This window comes from Centropristis striata, chromosome 21 (genome assembly GCF_030273125.1).
Source record: "Centropristis striata isolate RG_2023a ecotype Rhode Island chromosome 21, C.striata_1.0, whole genome shotgun sequence".
NCBI classification, from domain to species: domain Eukaryota; kingdom Metazoa; phylum Chordata; class Actinopteri; order Perciformes; family Serranidae; genus Centropristis; species Centropristis striata.
In genome coordinates, this window is record NC_081537.1 from 13,230,117 (window position 1) to 13,253,024 (window position 22,908).

General features: G+C 37.2%; 2 protein-coding genes across 3 annotated transcripts; both read right to left on the reverse strand.

Moving 5' to 3' along the window:
- Nucleotides 1–623: 623 nt before the first annotated feature.
- On the reverse strand, nt 624–15,732 carry LOC131958910 (transforming growth factor beta-1-induced transcript 1 protein-like). 2 transcript variants are annotated; one of them, XM_059323977.1, is made up of 12 exons: nt 15,553–15,732; nt 11,704–11,754; nt 11,215–11,363; nt 11,000–11,055; nt 8,780–8,916; nt 8,618–8,699; nt 7,731–7,815; nt 4,849–5,034; nt 4,040–4,213; nt 3,861–3,942; nt 3,229–3,377; nt 624–1,456 (listed from the first exon to the last, which is right to left on the reverse strand). In XM_059323977.1, exons 1-12 carry the CDS (start codon nt 15,563–15,565, stop codon nt 1,190–1,192), a joined length of 1,431 nt encoding a protein of 476 aa, XP_059179960.1. In that variant the 5' UTR covers nt 15,566–15,732; the 3' UTR covers nt 624–1,189. The 2 variants fall into 2 exon arrangements, with proteins under 2 accessions (XP_059179960.1, XP_059179961.1); XM_059323978.1 differs by lacking the exon at nt 11,704–11,754.
- Nucleotides 15,733–17,853: 2,121 nt separating this feature from the next.
- On the reverse strand, nt 17,854–22,673 carry LOC131959902 (elongin-B-like). The gene is made up of 4 exons (XM_059325125.1): nt 22,534–22,673; nt 20,484–20,618; nt 20,147–20,255; nt 17,854–18,871 (listed from the first exon to the last, which is right to left on the reverse strand). Exons 1-4 carry the CDS (start codon nt 22,534–22,536, stop codon nt 18,759–18,761), a joined length of 360 nt encoding a protein of 119 aa, XP_059181108.1. The 5' UTR covers nt 22,537–22,673; the 3' UTR covers nt 17,854–18,758.
- Between the last annotated feature and the right edge of the window lie 235 nt (nt 22,674–22,908).

Below are 22,908 nucleotides of genomic sequence, written 5' to 3' on the forward strand. Positions count from 1 at the left end.
TACAGTCGTATACATATTCTTTCAAACTGCTTTTTTAACCTTTTAACCAAAGTACAGAGCCAGAATGAGTAGCTGACAAATCAAGTTGTGGATTAACAGAAAAATAACTGCAGCCAAGTAATTTTTCATGCAAAAATGATTTTAAAAAATACTGTTTTCAACCACTAAAATGTGTAGATTTCTCACCATTTTCTGTTTTCTATCTTATTGAACTGAATATCTTTAGGTTTGTACTGACAAAACAAGAAATTTAAAGACATTTTCACTATTTTCTTGCATTTTATAGATCAAACTATAAATCAATGAATCCAGAAAATAATAAGCAGATTACTCGTTAATGAAGATACTTCTTTGTTGTAGACCTAATCAAATATTTTATGTGAACTTCAGATCAAGTCTAATAACCTTGGTGAATCTGAAGGAGTTCCCTTTTTTTCTAGCAAAGTTTTTTTTAGAAATGTGTAGACTTGAAATTAAGTTGTTTAATTTCGAACAAACATTTGTCACATTTCATAGCTGATCCTTTGATTCATTCACACATGAAACAGCATAACAAGTTGTGTTCTCCTTTATTTCATTCTTTGGAATCGTTTTTGGCAAATTACATAGAGCAGTGGTGAAAGAATAATGCAAAAAATATTTGACATTAAACAAATGAGAGCTTACACAAAACATACAGTATATAGCAGTCAGCATACAATGTATAAATGCAATTGCAGTGGTGCTTATACTTTTTGCACAATAAAGCAAATATATTAAAGGGGATTTTGTTTTTTAATTTTGCACAACAGTACAAGTCCTTCACTGAAACAATACATTTACTCTCAACATACTGTTTCTGTTCTACCTTTGGCAAAAATAATTCAATTTTCAGTATTCAATTTGAATCAATACCATATGTAAAGGAGTTACATACATGACAAAATCCTTTGGCATCATTTTGTATCTGTCTAACCAATGCTAGAGTCATATTTCACACTGCCAGTCCACTTTTAATGTGAAATAAACAGGAATTAAACGGGCGGGATGATTCATTTTTTATTCCCCTCCCTCTAGCATCTCGAATATTCTTAAAACCAAGAAAGAGACCAGCTCCACCCTCATTCCCACAATAAAAAACAAAACAAAATGAGAACTAATAGCTTCTTCACTTGGTGACCCAGAGCCAGAGGGGGGAGGCAAAGTGTCCTCAGCCGAACAGTTTGATGAAGCAGGGGTGGCAGTAGGGTTTGTTCTCCTGCTCCTTGAAGCAGCCTTTGCTCAGCGGCTTCAGGCAGAAGTGACACACGAGGTGGTGGGGGTGGAACTTGGCCCCCATGGCGGTGACGCAGCGGCCCAGGATAGGCTTCTGGCAGGCCTGACACATGCTGCCGCGGGACTGGTGGTAGTGGGCCTCGCACAGCGGCTGACCCTCATGTTCGAAGAAGCTGCCGTTGACGAAGGGGCAGTAGCACTCCTGGAGGAGAGAGACGCGGCGAGGTTAGAGCGCTGACTCACCGAGCTGTAATTAGACAGCTGTTATGTGAAATGACAACTTTCTCATTACATAATTTCAACTTATTTTGAGTAGGTTTTTTTTAACCTTTTTTTTTTTTACATGATAGTTTTACTGAGAGCAGGAACGCCCTGCTCACACAGTTACACACACATGTTCACAGCAGTGGTGAAATGTTACTAAGTACATTTACTCAAGTGCTGTACTTAAGTACACTTTGGAGGTATGTATTCTTTACTTGAGTATTTCTATTTTATGTGACTTTGTACTTCTACTTCACTACACTTTGAGGCAAATATTGTACTTTTTATTCCACTGCATTTAGCTGACAGCTTTAGTTACTTTTCAGATCGAGACTTAACATGAAAACAAAATCATTTAAAGTGATTAGACATTTTATTCAATTAAACCTCATAACAGTATATTTAGTGGTTAAAATGAGCCCTGGCTTGTGAAAATAATCAATGATCAATAATCAATAATAATAATCCAATAATATATTTCAAATATATATATAACAACCTGAGTGGGACCGTTCTGCATAATGAATACTTTTACTTTTGATACTTACGGACGGACAGAAAACCTGAAAACATTATGCCTCCAACCCTGTAAGTAGCCACTGCAGCGGCATAATTAGCTTTTTTCTCACACTGGCATATTTACAGTGATGTTGATAATAATAATAATAATAATAATAATAATAATAATAATAATACTGCATTTTATTTATAACACACTTTACATTAAAGGAAATCTCAAAGTGCTACAGGTTAAAAAGCACAACAGTCTTAGTAAAAACAGCTAAAAACAGAAGGAAAAGAATATATATATATATATATATATATATATATATATATATATATATATATACATACATACATACATACATACATACATACATACATATATATAAACTGATGAATCAGCGGATCAAGAATGCAGCACTTCCTGGAAGAAATCTACCTTCATGATTATTAAATCTGTAGAGGATAAATAATGGGTTTGAGGGAAAGGAGACTGGTTCAGACTTCATGACCTGAAACCAGTCTGCATGTAAATCAGGGAAGTGATGTTTGAACCCACATATATAAATATATATATATATTTTTCTTCTTTTTTTCTTTTTTAAAAGTGTCTATGGACTGTGCTGCCATCAGGGTCAGTGTGCATTGTCCCTGAGAATAAATCAATAATATACTGCCAAGATTCTCATAAATATTACAGAGGTCTGGCCCTGACCATCTGCAAAGGGCAGGTCCGCAAGATTAATTTAGAGCCACCCTGAGGAGATTTTATTTTAACCTCTAGTAGTGCTATGGAGGATATTTTTTGAGTGGGTTTCTATTTTGAGTGTCTCATGCACACACATGAGGATCCATTGATCAAAAGGCGGTAAAAAACGCCAAGAACACCAGCAAAGCACCAACAAAAGACTGCTGGCGAGCAAACAGACTGCAGATGTAAACAACAAAGGTTTTAAAATGTGAAAAAATCAGCTTTGTCAATGTTTAGTGATGAAGGAAATACATTCAGCATGTTTATAAGATTTAATGAATCCAGACTGAGAGTAAACATAACTTTTGTTTGTTTACAGAAAGCTCCACAGGGCAGCTTTAAGTTCTACCTGACTCTTAAAGTAAGTCTATAAGAAATTCAGCTATAACACAGCAGCCAAATGGAGCAATCATTATCGGCGACCCGGCCCCCAAACCCTACAGAGAAACACTCACCCTGCATACGAAACACTGCGGGTGCCACAGAGAGTTGAGAGCTGAGATGTAGTTTTCCAGGATGGGCTGGCTGCATCCTTGACACCGGGAGGCAAACAGAGTCAAGAAGCACTGCTGGCAGTACTGCTGGCCCTCACGGTCATGGAAACCTGCAGAAGATACACATGGTCACAGTTTTACACAACTCAAGAGCTTCTTTGATAAATGTTAACTGGATGATGCTGGGGAAAAACACTTTTTGAAAGTTTTCCATGTGACTTTTCTGCTCGGTGGAACATAAAACTTTAATCTGTTTATAATGATTTAAAGTTTTACTGATGTGATGTTTAAGGGCTGACAGGATTTTCTCTCAAAGCTTGTTCTGTTTTAAATTTGGCCATTTGGATGCCAAGAATTCAGTGTTTCCTGAGATTTTTTGGCAGGTTGGAACTGCCTTTTCAACAAAACATTAACTGTCCTTTGAAAATTGTACAAGTTGAATGTTTTAGGGAGGTTAGCAGCTGTTTAAGGTGAAGTTACAGAGCTCTCAGGGGTCATACAGTAAATCTGTATGTAAGTTTGACCCTGCTCAAGTTCACTGTTTACAGTTGTGTGTTGATCCCAGACAGGATATAGTGTGTGCCACCCATTACCTTCCTCTCCAAACGCCCGGCTGCACTTCACACAGCAGAAACACTCTGGGTGCCAGTTCTTATCCAGAGCAGTGACCATTTTCTGCATGACAAAATGAATAAAAAGGTAAAATGGATTCAGTTGGGTTGAGGTATTTATTCGAGCTGTTATATGACACATGCACAGCAAAGTCTCTCACGTTTAGAATGGGCTTGTTGCAGTGCGCACAGTGAGGGGAGAACAGGGTGAAGTAGTCCGACTCGCAGTACGGCCGCCCGTCCTTCTCAAAGAAGTTGCGACTGCCTAACTCCGTCTCACACTCGGTGCACACAAAGTGCTCCGGGTGCCACACCTTCCCAAGAGCTGTTACCACCTGAACAGGAAACAGTCACCAGGAGATTGATGAAAAGCATCTTTTTATGATTACTAGAGAAAAAGCTCTGTCAAACCTTTTACCAGCAAAAAAGATATAGTAAGGCAAGGTAAGGTAAGGTAAGGTAAGGTAAGGTAAGGTAAGGTAAGGTAAGGTAAGGTAAGATAAGATTAGATAAGATAAGACTTCATTTATTCCGCAGTGGGGAAAGTTAGTTGTCACAGCATCTCAAGATACAGACACATCGATACAGAAGACAGAATAAGAATATAAAAAATAAGAAATATACACACATTCTGTACACATTATATACATACATTTCTGCTATTTGGCACTTATTATTAATACTAATATATATATTTTTGTGTTTGTTTTCCTGAAAGTACGTTGCATTTTCCAGATATTGCACATTGGAGAAAATATATTTTAGCATGTTAAATAAATAGGTTTTTGCATGTAGTAGTATGAACATCAATGAACAAGTATATTTAAATATATGAAGAGATATACACAGTAGAGTATAAGTGGTATATGAGATATATAAAATAGGGGGAAAAACAGAACATCGGATGTAATATTACTGAAACTGAATTGTCAGAACCTTAATATCACATAGACATATTCTGATAACTCACCTGTCCTACTACTGGTTTTTGACAAGCTGAACAGTTTCCTTTGGAGGAGGTTTGGACTCCTTGTCGGCTCAGATCTGACTGAAGCAGCCCCAGCATGCTGTCCAATGAGCCGCCCCCGGATGAGGCCTGTGGCGGGGCGGCGGGCTGCTGTGGTGTCGTCACTACTGGACTGACAGGTGCAGCTGGCTGGGGGAAGAGGGAAAAAAATATGGATGGCACATCTGTCTTTGGGATTTAAGTTCTCTGAGAGTTCATCATCAACTGGCAGTTGGCTCAGTAACCAGATATGTAGAAAAGGGGAAAGAGTGAAACACTGGACAGTGAACTCAAGGTTAATTGCATGCAAAGGGGAAAAAAAATCTATTTTATGTGAAAAAAAAGTAAGAAAAACAGTCCTGATAGAAAAGATTGCTTCAAAACAGCATAATATAATATGGACTTATGGACTTATGGCACAGATTTCTATGGATAAATAGCCACATATAGTTCATTTAAAGATAGATAGATAGATAGATAGATAGATAGATAGATAGATAGATAGATAGATAGATAGATGGATAGATGGATAGATAGATAGATAGATAGATAGATAGATAGATAGATAGATAGATAGATAGATAGATAGATAGATAGATACTTTAAATCATACATTAATATGATAATATACATACAATTATATGATAATGTGAGAAACATATTTTCTAAAAGGTGCGGCATATTTTTTCGGGAGGGTTTTTTAAAGAGATAGCCGCTAAAACGGAGCGTTTTAGAGAGTCAGTGAATACAGGTATGCAGACATACAGAATGAGAAGGAAAAAAAGTGTTTGTTTTTTGTGTTTTTTTTTTAACATAAAAGCATGTAAACATTGTGGTCATGAAAATGAGCACAATATTTCCCCTTTAAAGAGCCAATGGATAAGTGCCAGACATGTCAATTGATGTGGATGTAATACAACCACAAAAGGCCTACAGGGAGCATCCTGTGGGAGAGTAATAGCCCTGGTTATACACACACCACACCATTAATGAGCTCATTCATGTCTGTTCTCTTTACGTTGTCTGAAAAATGTGGGAAAGTCTTAGATGGGTTTTAAAACAATGCTAAGAGCTAACAATCATGCTTGCAGCTCTGTGAGACTATATCGAGGAATGGTAATGTGATTTGAGCTAAACGACCATGCTAACATGCTGATGTTTAGCAGGTATAATGTAGAACCAGTCCACTGACAATTGGCGTTTAGCAGAAAAACACTTTTTCGGCTTTAATTCTTCCTCTGAACGCTGAGTTTCTTTTCTACGTGGGGGAAAGTCGCCAGACAGCATCATACTACAACTCCTGCATACTAAGAAATAAAGAGCGAGGGCTTGAATGTAACAGATGTTCGTTTATATGTAAAATTCCTGCACTCCAGCTTTATAACCCACCGTTCCCATAACCTCGTGCTCACACTTGTTTATAACCAACAGCTGAACTGCACACAAGAAGCAAACAAAGTTAAAACGACAGAACCACTTCCTCTGCTCACATGTTAGCACACTGACTCCCTGATCACAGGAATGAGTGGATCATGTAGCGTACCAAATGTAGATCTACAGTAAAACTCTTCCAACTCTCAACTATCCCAAGCTATTTTTAAGGACGGAAAATATCTCCACCAAGACTAATTTCCATCCTCGGGCCCTCGGCCATGTGCTGTGGTCAGGCCACACAGTAACAGTGAAGTCATCATGAAGTCAAGTGAACGTCTTCATGAACCTACCATGAATCAGTGTTTGCTGAGTTAAATCCTGAAACAGCTGGAAGTGAAGGGTAGGGAAAAAAACAGGATGCTGTTGAGGTCATGTTATGAGCACTGTTGCCGGTTTACACCAGTGGTGTAAAGTAACTAAGTACATTTACTGAAGTACTATACTTAACCCTTTATCAGGCGAAGAGCTATATTTGGTAACTTCAGTGGATATCGCAATGGGGTTGCGAAAAAAGTTGCAAATTTACTAGATTAAAGTGGCAAATCTACAAGAAAAAAAGTCACAGATTTAAGAGATTTAAAGTGGCAAATCTGCGCGAAAAAAGTCGTAGATTTATGAGATTTAAAGTGGTGAATCAGCGAGAAAAAAAGTTGTTTTTTTTCCCACTTCTTTCTCGTAAATCTGTGACTTTTTTCCACGCAGATTTGCCACTTTAAATCTCTTAAATCTGCAACTTTTTTTCTTGTAGATCTGCCACTTTAATCTAGTAAATTTGCAACTTTTTTCTCGAAATATTTTTATTTTGGATATCCGCTAAAGTTACCAAATATATGGTTCTTCGCCTGATAAAGGGTTAAGTACAATTTTGAGGTACTTGCACTTTACTTGAGTATTTCCATTTTATGTCACTTTATACTTCTACCCTGCTACATTTTTAGGCAAATATTGTACTTTTTACTCCACTACATTTAGCTGACAGCTTTAGTTATTTTACATGTCGAGATTAAACATAAAGTATATGATCAATTTAAAGTGATTATACTTTTTTAAAACTTAATCTTATAACAGTATATTAAGTAATTAAATGAGCCCTGTCTTTACAAAATGAAAACACTGCTTACATAAAAGCATCAATACAAATAATGTAACAATACATTTAGAATATATAAAACAATCTGAGTTGGTCCAATCTGCATAACAAATACTTTTACTTTTGATACTTTAAGTAGATTCTGATGCTGATACTTTTGTTCTTTTACTTCAGTAAGTTTTGAATGCAGGACTTTTACTTGTAGTGGAGTAATTTCACAGTGTTGTATTAGTACTTTACTCAAGTAAGGGCTCTGAATACTTTTTCGCACACACACAAAAAAAGACTTTGGTGGTTTTTGTGTTGTTGTGTGGACTCTTACTGTGCTCTGGACTCTAAAGTCGGACAGAGAAGCCATCAGTTTGTCCAGTTCCAGTGTGGCCGATGTTGCTGAAGGCTTCGCAGAGCTGGAAAACAAAAAAACAATTTTTATTTTAATTAACCCACAAAATACACAGTTTTATTAGATTTTCTTGTTAACTACATATAATGTGAAAGTGGGGCTTTGTTAAAATTGTTAACCACATCTTTAGACCAGCGGCTTCAGAGCAAAAAAAGAAAAGAAAAAATGCATTTTTTAAAATGATCTATGTTTTAACTTACATTTTAGAAATTGATTGCTTATACTATGTTTTAATATGTTCATTTTTATGTCCATTCAATAATAAAAATGTTTGCATTCACTATAATTGCAGTGGAATCTGTTGATTCTTTAGATTGGACTAAACTGATTGGATTTGGTACCTGGATTCCTTTTTTCATTGGATCAGATATGTTCTTTATTTCCTAAAACTGGAAAAGCTCAGCTTTTCTTTAAGAGGGCCTTCAAACAAATTTGGGAAGCTTTGAGGGCCCTTTTTTCAGTTAGTTGAGATTTTTTATATTCTGGACTGACTAATATATATTTTTTTTCTTTTCTTTTCTTTTTTTTTCTTTTTTTTACTACTGATCGGTGTTGCATGTGTGTTGTTGTTTGTATTCTATTTATTTTTTATTTTCTTAATTTTTATTTTTATTTTTTTTTGTTCTTCTTAAGTATGTAATGCTCTTGATTAATTTTTAATGTAAACATACTGTATATTGTCCCTCAAAATTGTTTCACTTTAGCTGTTTGTTTCAGGTTTGTTATCTGTTATGGTCTTATGTGTTGTGTCTGTTTTTATTGAGAAAAGCAATAAACAAAGTTAGGAAAAAAAAAAGATTTGGTACCTGGAGGAGGAGGGCGCCGCCTTATCTTTGATCTTGTCTCTCTCATCATTCTTAGAGGAAGGAAACTGAGCCAGGATCTCATCTGATAACAAAGAGGAGGTTGTATGTAAGAAAAATGTCACCTCAAAGTTGAACACAGAGACATAAAACATGCAGACTAACCTGTGATGTTGAACTGGGTGGCATTCAGCTCTTGTAACAGATGGTCCAGTTCACTCAGACCTCCTCCCAGCAGCGAGGAGGAGGAGAAGGCTGGAGGAGGATCAGCCGTGCGTGGAGAGCGCGGTTTACACACTGTGCTGCAAGAAGAAAAGAAGGGGATGTCCAAAATTAAAACAGATCATGAAACATCTTGTTCGTAATGCGGTCAGCTTCCCCATGGTCACTTTGTCATGACTCATGGGTGACTCTTAAACTTTGCCCATTCAGAAGTGAACTATGACTCAGCAGACTGCTCTCATCTGTTCATAACAGGGATTTCAGATCCTAAATGCAGTCAATGACAAAATGGACCAAATGACAAATTTAGAAACTAGAATTATCACCATTTGGTTGTTTGCCTCCACCAACCAGTCAGGTTGCAGTTTACATCAATGTCTGTCCTCCTAAAATGTATTTTTGTGGTAATGGAAGTTATAACTACAAGGTCGCCCATAAAGTTGGAATAATTTTATTTTCAGACACAATCCTCTGATAACTGTGGTTTCATTTTCATTGTGATATGTTCGGAAGAGATTGATTAATAACGTTTTGAAAAGATATACACTTAATCTGTCAAGAATAAATCACATTTTTAAGTCACAATTTCATGGAAAGAGGTAAAAAAAATATTTTGTTTCCATTTTATGAGCAACAGCGTATATTGACACTTATAATTACAGTGAATAATTTACACTGAGAAACATGCTGTCTTCACTTAGAGTATAGGGAGTACAAAGGGCTGATACAGAGCTTCGTCACATGGTGCAACAACAATAACCTGAAGCCAAAAATCAGCAGAACAAGTGAGCTTGTGGTGGACTACCACAGGAACTGGAGGGAACACAGTTGTAGCCATGACAGTAGACAATGCTGCAAACATAGATGTTGCTGCAAAGAAACTAAAAGTTTTAAAATGTGGAGGCTTCACAGATATCTTCAACCTTCTAGAACAGAAGACTGATACAGTCGACACCAGTGGTGGAAAAAAGTATTCAGACCCCTAACTTAAGTAAAAGCACTGATATCAAACTATGAAATTACTCCACGACAAGTAAAAGTCCTGCGTTCAAAACTTACTTAAGTGAAAGTAAAAAGATATCAGCATCAAATTGTACTTTAAGTATCAAAAGTACTTATTATATAGAATGGACCATCTCAGATTGTTTTATATATATTGTATCATTATTATTATTATTATTATTATTATTATTATTATTATTATTATTATTATGTTGGGTAAGGGCACTAAGTTTGGGCTTAGTTTAGCTTAATATACTGTCACATGAGAACATGTGTCATGTTTTTTTTTATTGTTAAATCTCAACCTGAAAAGTAACTATAACTGAGTAAAAAGTACAATATTTGCCTCAAAATGTAGTGGAGTAGAAGTATAAAGTTACATTAAATGGAAATACTTAAGTAAAGTACAAGTTCCTCAAAATTGTACTGAAGTATAGTACTTGAGTAAATGTACTTTGTTACTTTCCACCACTGGTCAACACAGATTCAAGATTAGTGTCTCCAATTCAGTATCTGACCATATATAGTATCTTCTGTTCTTGATTTAGGGGGTTGAATAAAGGCCAGAAAAAGTGTTTTTGCAGCACTGTGAAGTTGACCTTTGACCTTTTGGATATAAAATGTCAGCAATTCGTCATTTTATCCTATTAGACATTTGACTGACACATTATAATAATAAGTGTATCAATTCTTGAGCTGGGCCAAAAACGTGTTTTGTGAAGTCCGGGTAATTTCTCTGAAATTGTTCCTGATTTATTACAATCACAAGAATGGAATGGATGGACAGACAACCCCAAACATAATGCCTTCATAAAATCAAGTCATTTATAATTTTTTCTTGAATGCTGTTCCTATTAGCTTTCGAAATCTTCACATGCAAACACAATGAGAGTATTGAATGAGTTGCTTTCGCTCTCATGTAAAATCAGAAAAAATGCACTTATATTCACAGAAACGTACAGCCTGATAACCAAACTGTATGTCCATGTATTTATTTCGTTTCTGAACAAATTTCAGTTGTGGGTGAAAATGTCCAGAGGTCTGAAACTAGAGCAAAAAAACGAGTTCTACACAGAGGATACATTACTCTGCTTCTACATTAAAAACAATGAACTTGATTACATGATGCAAAACAGGTAATAAAATAAGGAAGGGATTTACCTGTATAATTTGTCTGGATTGGAATTCTGGGAAGATTTCATTGCAGCAGAAACAGTCTGAGAGATGAAACAAAGAATAAATAATTATTAATAAAAAGAAACAATGAGTCAAGTAAAGAGTTCAGAGTGTAGAATAATATGCGCCAAATCTGAGTGCAATGAGATTCTGCAGTGAGAAAACTGGTCTGAGTGAATCCCTGGCATCTGGTTGTCTACCTGCTGTGGGGTGTAGGCGGGCGGCGGCGGCCGGGGGGCGGCGGTCTCCTGGTTCTCGGGGTCGGCAGTTTTTGGAGGGTCAGAGGTGAGTAGGACAGGACACCGAGCTAGAGGAGAGCCGGTGTTCTCCAGATCGGCGAGGAGGGCATCTGGAGGGGATTCAGGGGAAAGAAACTGATGTAAGAAAAAAACAGCATGAATGTGATGGAAGTCTGATGATTTAGAACTTGATTTAAGCTTAAAGTTGGTTTGTGATGAGAATTAAAGACTTAAAATATATCTCTATATCTTTATGAATGTCCCTGATGGTTTGTTTATGGAACATCAAAGAGAAACAGAAAAATATTTAAGTAATTAGTTTTAAAAGCATGCAGCGCAGATGTAGAGGAAACCACTTTGAATGTTAGACAGAAAATATGAAGTTATGTAAATTACGTACTGGCAGACACAATGAAAAACATGCAACCGCATGCACAGACAGTTACGTACCAAACACAACAATACGAGGACTGAGAGGGTAGTTAAGTGGCTCAGGCACTCCTAAGGAGAGACAGACAGCCTGTGTGACCAATAATACAGCAGCAGCATATCAACATGTCAGACAGGACAACAACGAGCATCCTCACACACTAATCAGTCAAGAGGACAGGACAGTCAGCGCAAAACACAGATAATCCATCAACATGGTGAAGTTATTAGAGCACACAGACTTCTCTGCATTCATATCCGAGACATGCCATTATGGAAAGGAAGCAGAGGAGGAAGAGTGTTTGGCAACTGATATCTGAATGCACTACACCCCCCGCCCCCCCTTACTGACTCACTCACTCACTCACTGTGAGTGGAAGCTGTCCAGAAACTTGCTCAAGGGTTAGGTGCATGACATCATTTAGTGCTGACAAGTCCGCGTACGTGCGACTGAAGCTGGAGTTTGTAAAAGGCAGGCTGAACATGAGTAATTACAAACTCTGAGTAGTAGAGGAGAAGCTGCTGTTTTTTGCTAAATTTCAGTGTTTTTACCTGGATTTGACCCTTAACACTGCTGATGCCATACTAAGCATTAATTTAGCTTTTTATTATTATATTATATAAAATATTATTTAACACTATTACAACCTCAATCACCCCAAAAATTGAGACAATGTATAAAAAGCAAATAAATACAGAATGCCTCAAATGCATAGTGCAAAATTACAAAAAAGTTTATCAGTTTGGACTTTGTACAGTTTTCAGCTGAATATATGCCAAAAATTATTAGAATTTCTAGTGGTTTTGGTGCCTAACCTTATCGATTATGACGTAGTGCACAAAAATTCTGACTCAAAAGACGTTAAGTTATATGACAATGTTTCACACATACTTGGAAGTATCAAGTGATATAGATTGGAGCTTTGTGAAAAATCTGGATTTCCCAGTTCTACTTGAAAGAAGACAGAAATACTGTTTACGACACTGAATTCCGATAACTTTGACATGATTTGAAGGCGGCATAGCAGAGCTCAGAAACATTATAAAACAAAACTTGGGCTGGTTTGTACTCCTCATGACTGACAAACTGATCTTTACAGTGGAATGCATCTGTAATTAGATACATTTCTTACAAAACATAGTGATCTTTTAATGTTGATGTTTACAGTTCGCCTTTGTTTCAGTAGGTTTGGTTAAAGAGTGGCAGAAGTCACATGATTTAATCATTCATCTATCATTTTCTTTTGACTTTATTTTTGGCATCTCTCTGCTTGTCAACAAGTATTCACATAATCCTGAACGCATGTCGTAGCCTGAAGACTGACGCAGGTTGGTTAAGTGCCAAACAGCGTATCATAGTGGGCAACTTATCAGTTTTTAACACAATAAATGACATCCTGGCAACTGCAGAAGTACCTGTTGTTGGGAATCGGTGATTTACTCCGTCTCAACTTTATTTGTACCACTTTTTGGATTCAACTAACAGTGCTTGCAGTGCGAACATCAACAGGACAACTTTCCTTTGTTTAAAATTTTTTTAATGAAAACTTGTAATAAAATGACATGTCCAATGCACGGTCAAAAAACTCTGTAGCTGACCCAGGTTACATCCAATAGACATAGAATTTAAATTATAGAAGTCTTTTATCATTTATACATAACTAAATCATGTGTTTCAGACCATGTTAAACCTCATGGATTATAATGAAATGATCATGATATTAGTTTTAATCTTTAGTCTGCTGTTTTGTTTTTGCTAAATTTCAGTGTTTTTACCTGGACTTGACCCTTAACACTGCTGATGCCATACTAGGCATTCATTTACCTCTTTTCTTTACGATGCTGCCCAATCAAATGAGCTGAAGCACCTTTTTATCAATGCCCTTCATGTTCCAAATGTTTATTTTGTGTAAAACGCAAATCAAATGGACTGAAGCACATTTTAAAATATTTCAATGAAAACTTGAATTAATATTACATGTACAATGTATTGTCAAAAAACTCTGTAGCTGACCCAGGTTACATCCAACTCTACAGTGGATGTCATGACATAGAATTTAAATCATAGAAGTTTTATCATTTATACATTACTTAATTATGTGTTTTATACCATTTTAAACCTCAAAGATTATAATGAAATGATCAAAATAGCAGTTTAAATATTGTTTAAATTCAATAATTATAATTAATCAATTAGTCCCTTATTGGCTCTCACATACTGGTAGATCCCTTTAAGAACAGAGTCAGATGAACTCATCAGACAGGACAGTAAGTCCTGGTCAGGAACACATGTTATAGTTTGAGCTGTTTAATAAGGTGCTGTCCCTTGTTAAACGGCTTTAACTCCAACCGTGTGCTGATGACCTCATCACTCCACATAAACCAGTTCACTTTGCTTTGGTCTGTTTTGGAGTAGATGATTCTGGCTGTGGACTAATGTTTGATGAATGCTTGAGTAGATTGTATAGATTGGACCATTTCAAACATCTGTGGGGATCAGTTGTGACATGATCAGACACAAACATGACCCTGCGTTGTTTCATCCCTGCGGTCACTTCTGTCTCAGATGATTCACACTTCTGGTACGGCCATGTGGTGAGAAACATATACTACTTGCCCTCCTTCTCCCTGCTGTGTGTCTCTGTCTCTTACACACACACACACACACACACACACACACACACACACACACACACACACACACGCACACTCTTGTACAGACTGAACTGCTCATATAAGGAGCTGAACTTCTCTCAATGGGAATTATGACCATATTTAGAGCTGCCTGTCGACTTGTTTGTCTTGGCCAAAAGCCTCTCTAACAAGTGGTCTCTCTCAGCGAAAAGCCTCGCCAGACCCAATACATAAACTTACAACATTGTGAGACAACAGCATAAACCGAGTGTCCCGAACATGGCCACCGCCTGACTTACGCTCACCCCCAGTAACTCTGTCTCTCTCTGCATGCAATCCAATCCAGATGTGCCCAGATGTGCTTGGCTACATGTAGCCATTCCTTCCAGTATTGCTTGCGAAGCATAAAACCCCTGATTCAGAAGTGGACTTCAAGAAACAAAAGTTCCTGAGAGAGCAAAAAGGCCTTTCTATTTTCATTTAACTGTGGCTTTTTTTTTTTTTGTAGAATACCAGCGTGGCCCTGGGCTATTTCAGGGCCTTTCTGAAACACACACACACACACACACACGGCTTCTCATAATGTTTTTCTGAGAAAAAAGAAGAATCCATCAGTAGAAAAAGACAGAAGCAGTCACACTCGCTGACGCTGGTCACAACCCTCCTTGAGATCTTCAAAATGAAAAACGCTCTGTTGAGCATTATCTGGCTTCTCTCCATCCTCTGACTTGTTAATATGAATGGATGGGAAAGCCCGCCGTGGATCCCTTTTTAATCTAATTTACAAAGAATTTATTGAATTTGCAGGGGCATGCACGAGACACTCAATGGCGGTCAGGCAGACACAGAGAAATGTCCAGCTCTTGTGGTACCTGTGTGAGTATGTGTGGTCTCTAAGGTAAACACTATTCTGCAAGAAAAAAAAAATGTTTGAATTCTCAAAGGAGGCTGTAGAGGGAAAGACTGTAAACAGGATAATGGGTCTCATAAGATAAGGAAACCCCACTTGTATACAATGCTTTCCACATAGTAGTTGGAAGATAGTTAGATTCATTGCTTTTCTCTGCTTTAAAATGTTATACATTCCCTTTACATGCAGACCCTTCTGTGGACAGAAAAAGAATCAGCTCCACTATGATTACCAGTATGAACAGACCTTATTTCCTCTGTTTGGGCACACCACTCCTTCTCAAAGATTCCCTCAACATGTAGTAGAAGAACTGCAGTAATACTTACCCAAATCGTCCATGGTGTGGTTTCAGCCGAGCGTTTTTCTCTGTGAGTGACACAACACGGACGCGGACAGCATTAATAAGTAGTGATGGACGCGTATCAAAGCCCGCAAGATAGACTAGTCCCGGTGCTATTGTCTGTCCTGGATAACTTCTTGGACACCGTTATCCGCCAAGAGGAGGAAGAGGAGGAGGAGGGCGTCCCGTTTCTTTTTCCTACACGACTCTCTTCCTGTGTAATGCCTACCAGGACCTCAGACTGGAAGAAGGCGTAGTTAAATAAATGTGGTTACAAACCCCGCATTCCCCGGACACGCGACGTCATCCTGGACATTCCTAGTCCATATTTGGGATAGAAAATTAAGCATTTAGTGGCGCCGCGAGCTGCACAAACTGCGGCTAGACGCGCTGCTGCGACAGATAATATTGTGAAATGCATCAAATAGCGCGTCCTTCAGTGTACATAGGTTACAACACAAGGATAAACACTGGAGGGGCGCTGCCCCCTTTTGAAAAGAAGCTTGTAAAAATAACATTTGGGTATATGAATATGATTTTTTTTATTTACTTATCCTAGCACAAAAGGCTGTAGACAGGGCTTTTTTAAAATAAAGATATCTGCTTTCTTAGAAGGAAAAACAAGAAAATGAACTTTTAAGAAATTAATTAAACTGTTGTATTATACATTTACATCTGAAATGCTTGATTTCACGACATACGTGTCGTGTGAAGTTATTATACTACAGTTATGGAAAAAATGATTAGACCACCCATTGTTTTCTTGAATTTCATTTTTCATTTTAATGCCTGGTACAACTAAAGGTACATTTGTTTGGATAAATATAACAAAATTAGCTCATAAGAGTTTAATTAAAGAGTGGTTTTCTTGATAACCTAAAGAAAACCATGGAAAATGGCTAGATATCAGCTCTTTTAATTTTTATCATTATATTTATTTAAAGAAATGTACCTTTAGTTGTAGAAGGCATTAAAATGAACAATACATTTAAGAAAACAAGGGTGGTCTAATATTTTTTTCCATGACTGTATAATAACGGTTTTTATTAGTAAGAGGTTTCTTCCAAGGGTGTAGGGTTTTTTTCTCCAACATTTTAGGGGGGAATACATAGGCTATTACGTATGGAGGAACAAAAATATATAAATACATGACTAAATATATAATTAATTAAGTAAATGAATCAATAATTCGGTCATTTGTTTGTGATTACAAATACATCACAAATTAAATTGTCAAATATATAAATGTTCGTATACATTTATGTTTATAATAGTTGGGTTTTTTTTGAAGCCTCTGATTGATGATTTGACACTAGTTCAAACCCAGCATTAAGTGAGGGATCTGGAGGTCATCCCCAGAGAAACAACAAACCCTTCATCTCCTGGTTTACGGTGAATTTTTGTGCACCAAATTGTGCCTTTTATGCATCAATTTATAGTGGAAATGTCACGGTACTTCCTGCTTCAACAGTGCACATTGGTTCATCTAGTGTCAATTTTATTGCAGATTTAAAACCATTCAGTTTCATTCTAGCAGTTCATTGGAAAAAAATGATATGTGATATATGTTTTTGAGGGGGACAAATTCATTATAGTCAATATTAACTCCTGCATCTCTCCTAAAATCTACATTATTGGTTTCTTCACCTAATGGTAGCATTAAAAGATGATTTTTTTTCAAGTGTATTTTAATACAATATAACATTGTTAGACTTACTGATTACCGTTTGTCCCTTTCGCAGAATGTATTCTCACACGACAGAGAACACATCACATTTCACCCCGAGGGGATCTCTCAGTCTACATAATGAGTGTTCTCATTTAAGACAGACTTGAAGAAAATGTGAAGTTATCCCCTGAACTGTTAGGGGCCCCTTAAGTTCCCTTCAAGCAGCAGATGGCAGCATCATTATATTTTGCACAGAGACCCATAAACCCGCCTGTACTTCTACAATGGGTAACTCCCCAGGTTTTCTCGGGTAATTTGTGAAAAACACATCTCAATCTAGGAAAATGCAGGTTTCTAAACACATCTTCAATTAATGTGGTGACAACAAAGCAACCGATACAGTAAACCTGAGACTTCTGGGTGCCCTAGAGGTCAGGGGAAGGGGGGAGGAAAACAGATGATTAGTATGTATATCTTGATTCATAAGGAACCTGCTGTGAATAATGCCTATAGTGGCTCCAGCTCTGCCCATCATCTTTAACAGACCCCTTTAACTCTGTTGTCCTCATTATATGTTGACACAAACCTGTATTTAAAATTAAAAATCAGCCAGCAGTGTAAAAAACAAAACAGGAAAAACTTTTAATTAAGCAAGCTCACAGTTACAGGCTATGTTTGTGTGATTAGGGGAAGGTGCCACATTGATGGTTGGTGACATGTGGTGATGTATGCATTTTAAAACTTAAGTTTTAACACCAATAAACTCTCCTCCTGTGTATACTGTAACCACAGACAGAATGTCCTTTGACCAAATAATTCCCTCTGTTGTCCAAGAGGTACCTGGCTTTGGTCTCAGTGCATGAAACATAGAGCAAAGAACTGACAAGGAAAACATACTGACAAAACAGAATGACAACGGGGAAAAAACTACACATAATTATTATAATTATTTCTTTCCTGGTATGAAATCAAATCAGAAATGTACAACAGAACTGGGAGAATCAGACCAAGGAAACTTATCAGTTGAACGTTTATCTGTTTCTGTGAAAATAAAGCCTTTTTGTTTTAATTTTGTTCATGCAGTTTGCCGATTCTGATACCGGATTCCTTACCTATGCATGTTACTTCTAAAGCACTGTGAAACACAACTATGCTTTCACCTTTCCCAAAAATATTAATGATAATAATTATAATAACTCACGCACGCACACAAACATACACACAATCATACTTTTCCAAAGCAACTTCTTCACTCAAAAAAGTTTGAGCCAGTTGGTGCTTAAGAGCAAAGTCAAGGAGCAGAACCGCATGTGATGTGGAAATCATACTTAAAAATAATGATTTGTGAAGCAAATTGGTGGGGATGCTGGGATGATAGCATGAAGGTAACATGGATAGGCTTGGTTACCTATAATGTCCCCATCCATCAACTGAAATTATTTTACATATCCTCCACTGCAGTTAATCCACACACACCCACTTCCATCCTTCCCTCCTCCGTTGCTTGTTTCCTCTCCTGATTATCACTGCACAGACTGTTCGTTGGCAGTGCTACCGGAGTCCTGAGGCTTCATCACATCTGGGAGTTCTGGGGGGCTGGAGAAGGCCTCGATGTGCAGCTGTTCGAACATCTCATCTGAGCAGTGGAGAAGGGGAAACATTAGCTGCATCGGGACAGCACAGTCACATGTGGCCATATCCGTCATGTCACAAAGTTGCTGCAGTGAACACAGACTGTGGCACGTTTTTCTGGGCAGAAGTTAATGCAGTCTTAAAAAGTTGAAAGGGAACATGATCTTGAGTTTTAGGAGATTTAAGTCACTGCTCTAAAAGGTTCTGCAGCTTACTTTTATAAACCCAAATCAGATGTCTAGAAATTTGTCTCAGGCTTAAATTAAATTTAAAATTAGATTAATTCACATTTGTAACTTAGTTGTCTTTTGTATTGTCAACTCCTGTACAGTGTCAAATTAATTTACAGAACCGTCGAAACAGTCATGGCTTCAGGCCACACTAAAGATTGTTCAAAAGAGAAACAATGACAAATCCAATGCAAACACTGTACACAACATTTAGGACATTAATATAGCAGTAAGCAACTTTTTTTTTTACCATGTACAGATATAGTGGAGTAATGCTGTCCTCCCTCTGTTGTGTTTTAATCAAACCTGCTCTGTTCTTTGCTGACAACAAACAACTAATTGTTGTGGTAGCCGGTTCGGCCACGTGTGCACTTGAGTCCCTGTGTGTGTCCAACTCGCAGCGGCTCTGCACTGATCTTATACATCAGTTATAGCTGATAATGCCTTTCCAACCCACAACGTGAGACGGCCACCCACTGATTCCCCCATCGTTTGACTGTTCGCTCTGTCCCTACAGGTTATGCTAGCATAGGCAAAGCCCCAGCCATCCCCATGTTGAGAGGCATTGACATTTAATTAATATGCTCTGAATTGCTCTATATGCTTTGTGAATAGCTATTTTAAAGGGCATAAAGTCAATTAATGTATAATGACAACAATAATCTAATTTACAACCACCTTGTTTCTATTCCATCGCTAAAAAGTTGCACAACCAAAGCTGAACTCAGTCATGTTCACTTGAGACAGTTAAAGACAATTCTGTTGAATGTAAGAAAATCACTGACTGAAATATATCATGCCTTTATTAGAATACCTTCTAATCACAGATATCTGCTGACATACATACTGCCACAGTACCCAATTACAGATCGTAGGGCCTAAACGAGACTGATGCAGATTAACTCAAGTACAAGAGATTGCCATCAATCATGCAATTAATAGCCAATGTTTAACTAAACCAAACATGACATCTATAATAATTCCCCACCCTGAAAATAACAAATACCCCTGATCCTTAGAAGTACACAAATAATATAAACTCCACATACCATTTATGCGGAAGGCCAGACCAACTGTAGCTGGAGCTTGAGGTCTGGCGGTTTGGTTAGTGAATCCACAGTCGCCAAGAGTTTTGCTGTCCTCTAGCGACTGGTCATCCTGTGGAGCAAAAGTTGAAAAAGTCACAGGCTCCTCTAATGGCCTTAAAAGGTATGAATTTGCATTAATGAATATGGAAACGGTGTGTGAGACATTTTCAAAGAATATTTTAGCCACCCTTGGGAAAGACAAGTTAAATGCAAGCATTGTCACCTCGACATAATTGTGCTTTCAGTTACTTCACTGAACTTAATTACGTGTCTCTGTCATACTTAGCCCTAAACTCACTTTGTACAGCCTCTGGTCTTCAGGTGGTCTCTTAAGAATTCCTTCAACAATACGCTTCAGCTCATACACAGTGGTGGACTCCTTGGCATCTGTGAAGATTGTGGTCTTGTGACGCCGGATCATTAAGAACACATCCTGAAAGAAAGAAGGCGAATAATTTTATGTAAAAAAAATAAAATAATCAAAGGCGTATTTTTGGCTGTGATTTTACTCTTTATCAGTCTTTGTTTTTGTCTTTTAAGCTACTTTATATAGTTAGTCTGTGATTTTTTTTTAATGATTGTGATTTAATTTTTATAGCTTCTAAATTCATTTTTTCATCACTTTTATTTTAGTTTATTTTTATCTTGTTGATAAATCTAGTCAATAGTTCCCTCCATAACCACTATTACTCTAATTATAGCTTTTAAATCTATTTTATTACATTGTTCTAATCATTTTTATTGCCTAGCCTGCATTGGTTTGGAATGATTATGCTGATTGTCATATGGGCTTGCCAGTTATCAGTGAATCTTTTTGAACTGCTCTCGCCTCTATGAAATGTGCTATACAAATGTTTGATTGACTGATGTTGAAGATGAGGGCTTGAATTTGCTTCTAAAGATGTTACTCTCTATTTAGAATGGGATCAAACAGGACAGCTTATTATGTGGCTCCTCTTTATTGACAAAGCGTCTCATTAGGCCATGTAAGTTGTTAAAAGGTGACCATTTGGCAGCGGTTTAATGGTATAACACCTTACTAACGTGTGTGTAGAGTTAATGTTAGACTAAACGTGAACTGTTCGCTACACTTTAACCAATAAGAACCCATGGTGACAACCATGTAACAAACACTTTAAATCTTCTAGAATCTCCAATATTCAACTTTATGCTTTACCTTAACTCATTAAATCTCGAAGCGACACAAACTCAACACCCTGGTGAAGTGGTCATGTGACTTTGACAAGAAGTGACTTCTCCAAAATGAGGGTGTGACTGGAAACAGAAATGTGAAAAAGTAGCTAATTTCAAAAAGCTTTTTTTTTTTTACAAGGCTAAGTTTAAACCCATTTAACAATTCTAATCCATTAAATGAGTGTCCTGTATTGCATTCAACTTGTTCTGACCATAATAATAATTTTATATATATATATATATATATATATATAAAATGGAGATGCAAACAAAAAGGCAAATGGTTATTTGTTTTTATTACTTAAAAACAAATCTGAAAAATAATTTATTGTTAAACAGCAAAATTAATGTCACAATTTTGATGTATGTTGTGGAGACGCAAAGAAAAAGGCAAATTTGTGTTTCTGTAAGCAGAAAATGTGTCTAGTTTTTTATTTTAAAATAAGAAATATCATAAACATAAATACCATAAACGCCCAATGTAACGTGTATGTCAAATCACAGATCTTTAACATTTAGTGGTAGTATTTTTTTTATAAACATCATAAATGTGTTCTATACGGTCCACTTGGTCTGTGGTATATCCCCATAATTTTCCTTTAAGGATTACTGGGTCTGGGTTCCTATGGGTTAAATTAATTTAATGTCTTTAGGTGACTGTTTGCCAATGTGTCTGGGAAGTTTTCTGCCCGGATACAGAGGAATAATGCTGCTGACAATTCATTGAATTACCAGTAATCAGCGAGCAGTGTAGTTAGCTCTGAGCTAACGCAAATTAGCCAACACGAAACAGCTTTGACATGTTTGGAAGTCAACATTAGGCCTGACAGTTAGCTACGGTAATAGACACAGTAGATCACAGTAAACACTCAGCTCGTCTGACTAGCCTTACTGGGTTATTTAGGTTAACGTTACATCACTTCCAAGGTTAGCCAAGCTAAGATAAGTAACATCGCTAAGATGAGAAGGCGAAGCTAAGATAGCATACTTAGCATTAGCTGGCTAGCAAACACAAACGGAAATAAATATTTCTGTAACCGGCGGTATCGGTTGTTACTATAGCGCTACTACTTTTAAACAAAGCGCTGAACGGTACTTCGGTGTTTGTATCTATCCACCAATCTCACGAAATGATTAAATAATAATGAAGTTACCATCTCAAGTGGTCAGCTAGCTAGCCAGTTGCGCCAGCCCTGTGTTGTGCAGCAGAACCCCAGACTGCACCGCTTACGGATATTGCGCAATTATTCTTCTTTCTTCTTCTTTGGTGTTTATTGGCAGTTGCATTTACCGCCATCTGCTGGACTTAACTTCCTTCATACTTTCCTTCTGTTATATTCTTTGATATAGTCCAGTTGTGGCAAGAAATCTCAGAAGGATTTTCCTCCCTTCGATTATATTTTTGAAATTTTCTCCTCTTATACCTGCCTTCTGCATCTCTACCTTCATCCTTTCCCTCTCCCTACTCAGGACACGCTGTTACCACATGTTCTACTGTCTCCCTCTCCCCACAATTACACTGACCAGTT

What these genes read in the sequence shown, in the direction of transcription:
- LOC131958910 (XM_059323977.1), bottom strand. An exon ending in ACTTTAGAGTCCAGAGCACA is followed by an intron (nt 5,035 to 7,730) that starts GTAAGAGTCCAC and finishes CTCTTCCCCCAG; the next exon opens with CCAGCTGCACCTGTCAGTCC. An exon ending in GCAACAAGCCCATTCTAAAC is followed by an intron (nt 3,943 to 4,039) that starts GTGAGAGACTTT and finishes TTTGTCATGCAG; the next exon opens with AAAATGGTCACTGCTCTGGA.
- LOC131959902 (XM_059325125.1), bottom strand. An exon ending in AAGACCAGAGGCTGTACAAA is followed by an intron (nt 20,256 to 20,483) that starts GTGAGTTTAGGG and finishes TTTGCTCCACAG; the next exon opens with GATGACCAGTCGCTAGAGGA. An exon ending in TCTGGCCTTCCGCATAAATG is followed by an intron (nt 18,872 to 20,146) that starts GTATGTGGAGTT and finishes TCCACTGCTCAG; the next exon opens with ATGAGATGTTCGAACAGCTG.